The 11,021-nt window shown below is 45.7% G+C and overlaps 1 protein-coding gene across 1 annotated transcript; it reads left to right on the top strand.

The window, feature by feature from the left end:
• Positions 1 to 1,207: 1,207 nt before the first annotated feature.
• On the top strand, positions 1,208 to 6,513 carry bcl6aa (BCL6A transcription repressor a). Its single transcript, XM_037674999.1, has 9 exons — positions 1,208 to 1,292; positions 3,726 to 3,897; positions 3,973 to 4,194; positions 4,270 to 5,220; positions 5,309 to 5,490; positions 5,586 to 5,753; positions 5,831 to 5,961; positions 6,062 to 6,199; positions 6,293 to 6,513. Exons 1-9 carry the CDS (start codon positions 1,208 to 1,210, stop codon positions 6,434 to 6,436), a joined length of 2,193 nt encoding a protein of 730 aa, XP_037530927.1. The 3' UTR covers positions 6,437 to 6,513.
• The last annotated feature ends 4,508 nt before the right edge of the window (positions 6,514 to 11,021 follow it).

Below are 11,021 nucleotides of genomic sequence, written 5' to 3' on the forward strand. Positions count from 1 at the left end.
GGGGGGGGGGGGGGGGGGGGGGGGGGGGGGGGGTATCGATCAGCTAGCTTCACTCTTACTGCCCTCTCTAAATTGGGTCACTTTTTTCCTCTTTTGTAAGAAAATGGTTGAGTAAAAAAAAATGTTTGCCAAGGATTTGCAGTAATTATCTCCTCCCTGTATAGAAGGGGCACAGCGTGAGGCCGTGGTAAATTACACGTCTCCCCTCCCAACTCCTGGATGCTTTACGGCCGTGCATTATGCATAAAAATGTGCCAGAGCGCCTTAAACACCCCCCAAGTGGATTGAAATAAAGTTGACGCTGCTCTTTGTTTGGAGCGCTTTACTCGGCTGCTGAATCGGAGATCGCTGTGCCGAATAAAGAGGGGGGGGGGGGGTAGTGTTTGTCTTAATTATTTTTGGAGAGTTTTTATATGTTTTTATCCTCCCCAAAGGTTTGGGAACACCTAAAGTGTTTTTAGAGGGATTCCGGATCCAGATGTGAGGATGCTGGGGCGCTCCGCTGGGAAAAGTCTCTCGCAGTAAAAGCAGTTTTTTAGTTGTTTTTTTTTTTTTTTTTGCCTTAAAATAAGTTTTTAAAAAGAACGGGAAGAAAAAAGAAGCAGCTTCTCCAAAAATATGAGAAAAGCAGCAGACAAAATTGTAATTTGGGTTTCTACGGCCGACGTAGAGCTTCAGAAATCATGGCTATTGAATAAAGATTTATTTATTTTTGGACAACATGTATATCGCAGTAAACAAAAATATAACGCAATTTCTTTAAGGTGAATTAGAAAGAGCTTTGACACATGCAGCTGTGTTCGGATTTTCCTGCTCGGTGGGCGTTATTGATAACCGATTATTTATGAAGTGGCCAATTAATCGGCCGATCAAGAGTTTTACCCATGGTTGAAATGTCCCACAACTCTCATTACAACTCTTCAGTAAAAACTTTTAAACGACGATAACTTTTATTGAACTTGTAATTTTAGACTATAAAATATTAAAGAAGTTTACAGACTTGTATTTAAAGGTCTTAAAGCGCTCCTGAAACAGGTTATTAATAGTAAATACATGTTTTGCTCGGTTTACTCTTTGCAGCTCATGCCCATTTAAATAATAAAACTAAAGACTGCGGACGTTTGTTTTTTTTTAAAGGGGGGTTCATCCGCTTTTCACTGTTGAACAGTAGTTTAACGGGCGTTTTGTTTTATTTTCAGCGCAACAAATGCTCCTTCTCTGCCCAGGAGTGAATGGTACGAGGAAAGACGGTGAACCTGTGGTTTGGGGTCACCACAAGCAGGGCTTCCAGGGTGAGTCACTGACAGGAAACGTGTGCCCACATCTCAAGAAGCGCTCCTCGTCTGCTGCAGCTCATCAAACCAAAGAGCGACATCGCACCATGTCCTCCGTCTCTGAAACAAAAACTGCACACTCCAGCTTTTCTTTGAAACGTGTTTGATTTCATGTCTGGCTGGGGACAGAAGCAGCACGTGGCTGAGACGTAAATAAATACAATTAGTGGTCTGGAGATGATGCAACATCCTTGAAATTAACAGGTTCACCTTGTAAATACAGTATTCTCCTGTGTTAGAACAAGAGTCTGAGCAATTCAATAAAAAAGAAAAATAGAACAAGACACATGAGAGGCAGAAAAACCATCTGATCTGACCTGGACTCTACATTTTACAGAACTTTACACATTAACTCGTTTACAACCAGGAGCTGCAACAAGTTTATTTTCAGCCTTAAACTCCGCAAATGGACCCGAACTAGCTCTTTATCAATCAGGACCGAAAAGCAGCAGGAAACACAAGCAGCGGCTCGTTAATCAGAAAAGAGCGGACTCGAACCGTGCGCGGACACTCCGGTTCAAACGCTGCACCGACACGCGAACAATAATAATAAATGTACCGCAGCTGTCCTCGTGCACCTGCACCGGCGGCGACAAGCAGCGTCCGTCATATGAGGTTAGAATACCTGCAGGGAAGCTACGGAAGGCTAAGTGGGGAAAAAAGCCTGGCTCGGACTTGACTTAGAGCTCTGTGGGTCTTTGCTGCTCGTGTCGTGTCTGTGCGCGTGTTAGATGTGATACAACGACACGACGCGCCGCATCAGGTCACGGAATATAAATTAGTTCTGAGAATCTCGGGGGCGTGGCTTTTACGAGCCGCTTACGTCACCAGCTCGTCTGTGGACTCAACCAAACGCGGGGGGATTCTCGGTCCTCCCGGAGCCATTTCCAGCGTTATTTCTTCCAAATTCCTTCCTTTTCGCTCTCGTATAAACATCGAATGTTCGCGATGACTTCTTGAAAAATCTCCAGGCGTCATTCGTGCTAAAAACGCGGCTTTGAAACGACTTACTTTTGGGAAAGTTATAAAGACGCGCCTCTCCCCTGCGCCGGCGCGGTGGTACGGTCTCAGGCTCAAATTCCGAGAATTGTGCTCGCCTGATTCTTAGAACAGGGGTTCTTAGAAGTGGTGATGCAAGAAGTTTCTAGGAAAGCGCTACCAGGTGATTCTTTTTATTATTATTATTATTATTTATTTTGTTTTAATTTGGCGCGAAGTTTTCTGATGTAGTGTGCGCTGTTTGTCGGTGCTTTTAGACAATTGTCCGTTTTTGTGTTCGAGGGGGAGGGAGGCTGACAGCCCGGCTCTCTGACAGCTCCGCGGCGCCTCGGCGCTGCTCCGGGCTCGAACAGTCGCCTCCTGCCCTGCACCTTGCGGCTCCTGCGCGCGGTCGAGTCGTAATAAGAAGCGGACTCGTTATGTCGCGCAGGTGTCGCGCGCTGTCACACGAACTTTGCTCGTGGCAGCAGGTTGAGAATATTTACTCATAACTGACAGGAGCGGAAATCTACCGCGCGCGCGTGCGTGTTTCCGCGGTGGAGCCCAGAAGTTGTCTTTTTTTTTTTATTATTCTGACAGCTGCGTGAAGTTTGACGCAAATAAAATGAGAGACGGACAAAACGTCAGGCTGAAGAGTTTCTGTGAGCTGGTTCTATTTACGGACGGGTCCAGTTACAGAGTTAAAGATACCGTCATAAATCCTCGTGTGTGTGCGCGTGTTGTACTTTTCGCTGTCATGAAGTAATTGACCCAGAAACACAGAGAGCGCCTCTTTAGTGCGCACACGTTACAAGGAGGAGGTGGTCCGAGGGGTTTGTGCCCAAAAATAAAATAAAATGCAAAAAGAGAAGAAAGTTTGTTGCTTGTGTGAGAATTGTTCGTATAAGAAATTTTAACAGTTAATAAAAATACTGCTGAGCTCCTTCTTATTCCATGTGTTCAGAGAAACAACTTGTTTTTATGTATATGAATGTTTGTTCAGTGTCCTGACTTCTGTTGTGACTTGGCGCTTTATAAATGAACTGATTTAAATTGTAGTCCAGCATTCTTTAAAGAAATATATTATTTAAGTAGATAAACTGTTTATTCCCTGCAGGAGCTTATATTTCTATAAAGGTGTACAGAGGTTGATGTTCATGGTGAAGGTTTAATAAACGGCGCCTCCTTCTGGTGATTCATTTCTTCTCCTTTTACTGTTCATGTAAAAAAACAAACTTGAGCCCAGTTCAGTGATCTGCTGGTAATGAGGTAAAATGAATGAACTTGTCTCGTGTTGTTAAACTCAGTCATCCAGGTAAATACATCCCAACAAAGTTGATCTGGACGGAGTCACAAGAAGAGTCTGTCCACACGACCTCACTGAACTTTGTGTTTTGTTGTTGTTGTGTGCAGAAGTAGATAAAATGGCGTGCGCAGCAGACAGCTGCATACAGTTCACCCGGCATGCGAGCGATGTCCTGCTCAACCTGAACCGGCTGCGCAGCAGAGATATTCTCACCGACGTCACCATCCTGGTCAACAGGCAGCAGTTTCGTGCACACAAGACTGTCCTCATGGCTTGCAGGTGGGTGACTCTTCATCGTTTAGTTTGTTGTTGAAGGTAAACGTCTCTAAACGCTCGTGTCGGCCTGTTCTGCAGTGGGCTGTTTTACACGATCTTCACCGACTCCCACAAGTGCAACCTTAACGCCATCAGCCTGGACCCGAAGGTGGACCCAGAGGGCTTCGCCATCCTGCTGGAGTTCATGTACACCTCCCGTCTGGCGCTAAAGGAAAGTCTCATCATGGCCATCATGAATACAGCCATCTACCTGCAGATGGACCATGTTGTGGACACCTGCCACAGGTTTATCAAATCCAGGTCGGTAGGAGACGTTTCAGAGTAGATCCATGATTATTACTGGTCTGTTTCTAAAGCTTCTCCCTCCCACCGCAGTGATCCGGCTGCCAAGCTGCCCAGAGATGAGTTTTTGGTCAGTCCCTTGGTTTTACCTCCGGATGTTCACACGTACCGCCCTCACGACGTTGTTGACAGTTTGCACAGCCGCCTCGCTCCGTTCAGGGATGGAAGACCCTACGGCACAAACATGTTCAGCGGGGTCAGCACCCCCAGCAACTACCATCTGTACGGGCAGTTTCCCATGCCAGGATTCCCCTTCCCTCTCTGCAAGCTGACTGATACCAAAAATGCTTTTGCTGACCTCTCAAAAAGTGGGATCCACTACAAGCACTGTGCTCCTCTAGACAACACCGTCAGGGCAGAATACACCCGGGCACTGGGCACCAGCTCCTCCACCATCCTTCACTCTGCCTATGCTTCCAGGGAGGCGGGGAGAGACGATGAGATGAGGAAGGAGTGCCACGAGGGCCTTGGGCAGCCGATCGGCCTCAGCTCGAGGAAGCGTGCGTTTCCCGTCTTGACTCTGGAGCACCAAAAAGGCTCAGGCAAAGAGCACACTGCACAGGCAGAGGAAGACCTCATTCATCAGCACTATCCGCTGGGAATCTCCTCTGTGGGGCGCAAGAGTCTCATGAGCAGCCCCCAGAGCCCCCTCAAATCAGACTGCCAGCCCAACTCTCCGACAGAGTCCAGCAGCAGCAAGAACGCCGGCCTCTCTCATGTCGGTGGTGCTCAGGCCTCGCAGGGGATGCCCGACCCCAAAGCTCGTAACTGGAAGAAGTACAAGTTCATTGTTCTGAACCAGAGCGCCAAAGAAGATGAGGCGGCGATGACGGGGCGTCACTCCCCTCAGCGCCTTGGCCTGCAGCCGTACCTTCACCCCGGCGACTCTGAGAACCTCGAACTCCAAACGACGAGCAAAAGCAGCGATCACAGCGAGGATCTGCCGGTCCCGCAGACAAGTCGCCTCAACAACATCATTAACAGGTGAGACTGGAGCTGATCAGTTCCTGAAACACTCGTTCCATTTTAGATTTCTCTAAATGTTCTACTTTATTTTCATTCTGTAAACCAGTGCACTAGAGGGGTCGCTGAGGAGCAGCGACGGCCGCCCTCCACACTACCTGAACCGCCTGAGCTGCTCCACCTGCGGCTCCCGGTCCCCGCAGCACTCCGACATCTGCCCCAACAGCTCCCGGGCCCGCCTTTCAGAGGACATGGCCGAGCTTCACTCCGAGTACTCGGACTCCAGCTGTGGTGCGTTCCTCACTTTCATCTTTCACGTCTAAAATCGCTCGGCCACCTTCAAGCAGGGTCGTTTGATGTTTTTTCCTGTGGTCTCACCCCGACAGAAAACGGAGCGTTCTTCTGTAACGAATGTGACTCCAAGTTTGGTGACGACGAAGCTCTGAAGCAGCACATGCTTCAAGTGCACAGCGACAAGCCGTACAAGTGTGACCGCTGCCAGGCTGCCTTCAGATACAAAGGCAACCTGGCCAGCCACAAAACTGTCCACACAGGTAAAAGCAAAGGCCAAACAGAACTGCTGCTTATTGCACCTTCAGTCTTTGTTGTGACACTGAGCTGCTGTTTGCAGGAGAGAAACCGTATCGCTGCAACATCTGTGGGGCTCAGTTCAACAGACCAGCTAACCTCAAGACTCACACTCGCATCCACTCAGGAGAGAAGCCATACAAGTGTGAGACGTGTGGCGCTCGATTCGTTCAGGTGAGGACGCTCTCCTGGAACATGCGCTGCCCGTCACGTGCCTTTCTCGACTTTGTCGCTCAGGAATAATTGCTTCTTTTATTTTGTTGCCATGTTTCAGGTTGCTCATCTCCGCGCTCACGTGTTGATCCACACCGGTGAGAAGCCGTACCCATGTGAGATCTGTGGAACACGCTTCCGCCACCTGCAAACGCTGAAGAGCCACCTGCGCATCCACACGGGAGAGAAGCCCTACCATGTAGGTCCATCCCACCAACCGCCCGACGGGTCGCTTCAAAAACCCTCCGAGGTGGCAACGCGTCTAATAACGTCGCTCTCTTTTCGTTTTCAGTGTGAAAAATGCAACTTGCACTTCCGCCACAAGAGTCAGCTGCGGCTGCACCTCCGACAGAAGCACGGCGCCATCACCAACACCAAGATCCAGTACAGGATGTCGACGGCGGACATGCCGACTGACTTGACGAAGGCGTGCTAAGCTTGGAGGACAAAAAAAAAAGTTTCACGCAGGCAACCTCGACCTTGGCATTACTGAACGCTCAACTTGTACAATCATCCTGAAGTGTAGTGCCACACTGTGTTTGTTCGACAATTCAGCTGGCTGTTGGCCTCTAAACGGGTTTCCACTACATGGAGCCGCCGCCGGCGTCGTCACTTTACGGCTCCTATAGAAGGATTCTATAAACGTACGTATGTGTTGGAGTGTTTTGACGCTTTGAAGACACGTATATAAAGCTTTATTTTGAGATGGGTGAAATGTAAACAATGGTTTTGTTTTTTTTAAATACAGTATTTTATATCAGAGAACTTACTTTTCTGAAGGTATTTAACATTTTGACAGGTGGTACGTATATTTTAAGATGAATGGCTCTTCTGCTGTAAAAAGTTACGTTTTGATTTGGATGTTGTCAAGTTGCCATATTCACTGGGAGGGGTGGGAAGGGACAACGGTTGGTTGGGTTTAGTCTGAAACGTATGCATGAGGTACTTGGGTAGCGTTGTGGGCGTGCACGAGGCGTGTGTGCGCGAGGTGGTCGACTGCGTAAATCTGTGATTGCTCTCTGCTGGCAGAGCCAATCGTAGTATTGAACGACCAAGAAAAAAAAACCTGGCTTCAGATGTGTTTTGTACAGACGTGACTTTTGTTCTTTTTGTTCTTAAGAAGTGAAAGTTTACAGTTCTTTGCTCTTCGTTCCCGCCGTGAACTTGTCAATGTGAAGCGTCTCGTTTGTAGATACACTGTGGATTCAATGTGCCTTTCTCTACGGCGACTGAATTCTCTCGGTTCAGCCCGGCTCTGTTAAAGGTACAACTCAAGGACGCCACTTGTCCTCCATCCGTGTGTGTGTGAGTGAATGTGTGTGTGTGTATATATCTGTAAAGGCTTGTCAGTAACCTTAGAGCATAAAATGTTACCATTGTACATTTTCAACATTTTTTTGTTTTGTTTTTTTGGATTGAAAAAAGTTGCATTAAAGTTATTGTATGTTCTAAATGTATGAATGTAAAATAAAGGTACTAAATTTCTATGTATTAAAACCAGAGTTTGTGTTTGTGAAGAATTGCCACCAATGAATGGGATTTTACTCTAAGTGGCAAAAAGTAAAAGATTTGTAGACTTGAGTTTATGTATTGAACTCTGTACCTCAGGGGTTTTCACAACGATAATCCAGCTTGCATCAGAAACACCAGCCTTTCGTTACGTTTTCTAAGACTGCACGTTATCGTTTTGGTCGGGGGTTTAACGGTTGAAGGAAAAAAGAAAATCAATCTCCAGTAAACCTTAACGCTCGGTGACCGACTGATGGCGTGAACTTGTGTTCGTGTTCACACGAAAACCTCGTTTGATCCTTCCACTTCCTCCAGCAGCTGATTTTTATTTTATTATGATGGTTTGTGTCTCCAGTGTTTTATTTAGGGAATCTAAAAGGTTAAATTAACCCTTCACCTGAGGTTTTGAAGAAACTGTCAGCGCTCTAAGACAGAAGTCAAAGAGTTTGAATGTGTGCACACGTCACTCAGAGACGATGTCAGAAAATAATCTGTAGGTGAAATGAGACAAGTGCCTACATTTAGATGTAAACTGTACAATAAAATGCAATTAAAATACATTAAAAAAACTTGAAAGTAAGAAGTTTGTAAAAACTTTGAGAAATTTCACATTTTATGTGATCATTTGTTAAAATTGCCAAAATTCATCAAATTTACTGTATTTTCACCCTATAAGTCACTTTTTTGTTGCATAATTTGCATGCCCTGCGACTTATATGGTGAAGCGACATATTTATGGATTTTTCTACTTTATTAGACATATTTGGACTGATGCAACTTATAGGGCGGTGCGACGTGTACGGCAGAAAATATGGTAATATATATATATATATATATATATATATATATATATATATTTTTTTTTTTTAATTGGTAAACATATCGGGCAGCACGGCGGCGTAACTGGTAGAGCTGCTGCCTCTCAGCGAGCAGGTCCTTGGTTCAAACCCCGTTCTCTCCGTGCATGCGTGGGTTTTCTCCGGGTGCTCCGGTTTCCTCCCACAGACCAAAAACATGCATGTTAGACTGATTGGTAACTCTAAATTGTCCCTAGGTGTGAGTGAGAGAGTGAATGGTTGTTTGTCTCGTTTGTCTCTGTGTGTCCCTGTGATGGACTTGCGACCCGTCCAGGGTGTACCCCGCCCCTCGCACAGTGATTGCTGGACATGGGCACCAGCGACCCCCGTGACCCATAATGGAATAAGTGGGTAAAGATAATGGATGGATGGATGGTAAACATATCAAAATGCCAGCTCACTCACATAAAGTCCAACTTCCTGTGACCTGTTTAAACTGAATGTTTCTACTGTGAAGCTGAACTACAGGGCTCCAAAAAGGGTCCAGTTCTCTCACTTGTTTTCCCAGAACCCAGTTGAGCTCAGAGTTCAAGGAACATTTTGAGGGTGCTAAAGTGCTTATCCATTAAATCATAAATAAATATTAAAGGTGCTACAACCATGCACCAGAAAATAAAAAAGCCGTAAGTGTCAAATGTAACAAGGTTATGTCAGGTCCTCTGGATGGATTAAAAATAAACCATCCATCCATCCATTTTCTTTACCCGCTTATTCCATTTTTGGGTCACGGGGGTCGCTGGTGCCCATGTCCAGCAATCACTGTGTGAGGGGCGGGGTACACCCTCAACGGGTCACATGTCCATCACAGGGCCACATAGAGACAAACGAGACAAACAACCATTCACTCTCTCACTCACACCTAGGGACAATTTAGAGTTACCAATCAGCCTAACATGCATGTTTTTGGACTGTGGGAGGAAACCGGAGTACCCGGAGAAAACCCACGCATGCACGGAGAGAACATGCAAACTCCACCCAGAAAGGCCCCTGGACCGGGGCCTGTGACCTGTTTGAACCAAGGACCTGCTCGCTGAGAGGCAGCAGCTCTGCCAGTTGCGCCACCGTGCTGCCCTAAAAATAAATCAAAATTAAACTATTTGAAATGTTTCATCTTTTATCCACAAGACTTCTTCAGTCTGAGGAGCTGCAATAAACTTATAAATAACACCTTTTAATAGCGGATCGACCAGTTTGCTGCTGACATCCAGAACTAGCTGTTCACATGATAAAGGACCATCATCCTAACAACTGATCGTTAGCGCCCTGATGACTGCTTGCTATTCACAGAGGGCTGAGTGATACTAGCAATAACAACTTTGTAAGAGGGGGACAGTTGAACACGGAGGCTCCGCCCCTGTTTAATGATAGACAGGCTCTCTAAGTATAGGTAGAAGTGTAAAATGATTTTATATGATTAGAGGCGTGAATGTATGAAGGTTTCCCACCTGCTTTGCAGCGCGAGTCCCAAATATTAAAGAGCTCAACATCAGACTATTTTAAGGCTGTAAATATGAACCTCTCGTGTTTTCTGGCAGCGCGACGGGGCCGACAGGCTCTGTTGTTATTTTACTGTTCCTGCACTGGGAAAGCTGCTTCTCTTCTCATATAAACAGATTTACCGCTCCTCTAAAACACCACTTCCTGCTGATCAGTCTTTACCAAGTGTGGCAGTCGTGACAGAAAAATTCTCCATCTATAGTCATGACAAAAAAAATAAAATGAAGTACACCGGCTTTGAATCTGAAGGTTTGATGAAACAAAACAAGCACAAAAAAAATCTAATTTTGTCAAAACTTCAAATGAACAACAGCATGTAAAATATTAACGGTGCTTTTTATTATTTCTTGATTAAAACTGAGCTAAATGAGCTCTATAAAGGTAAGGGGGCCGAGATGGTGCAGAGGCAGGGCAGCCGGCTTGGGACCCGAAAGTCCCAGGTTAGATCCCAGTTCACTGCATACCACGTGGTGTCTCTGGGCAGCACACCTCATCCCCAAAATGCCCCCCGGCGCTTTCAATAGCTGCCCACTGCACCACCTGGTGGTGGATGGGTTAAATGCAGAGACTAATTTCACCATTGTATGGAAACATACAGTGCTGACACTGTGATGACATTATTATTATAAATGTTAGTTTGCTGCTTACATTTAACACAATGACAAAGTGGAAAACCATCAGCAGTGACCATAAAGAAGCAACCTTTGCTGTCCATCAGTCTGAGAAGAGTTAAAAAGTCTTTTTCTCACAACTTGGAGCTCATCATTTAGCATGAAGACGTTTCATAAATAGGAACCATTTAAGATCAAAGGACTGGATGTCTCCACAGATTCACCCCAAAGAGAAGACTGTGCAATGCTCAGAGTACTTCAGTAAGACTATTTATTTGAGCAAAACTTGATTAATCTAACATTTTGCTGGAGTTTCAACTTTTAAGAGACTTTTTTTAATACTTCATCTCCTTAGTTTTTGTGCAATAATACAACCTGACATGAGGTTTAAAAACATTAGAAGGGAACAATTCAAAGAAGTTAAGTGATGGTATGTTCCAACGCAGCAGCAGAGGACTCAGTATTAGCAGCAGGTAGTCATGGCCGTCTAAACACAGCTAACATGAGCTAACAGCTAATGTTTATCATCACGTGAACTAACAGCTAA

Source organism: Nematolebias whitei, chromosome 3 (assembly GCF_014905685.2).
Source record: "Nematolebias whitei isolate Nwh7 chromosome 3, NemWhi1, whole genome shotgun sequence".
Classification (NCBI taxonomy): Eukaryota; Metazoa; Chordata; class Actinopteri; order Cyprinodontiformes; family Rivulidae; genus Nematolebias; species Nematolebias whitei.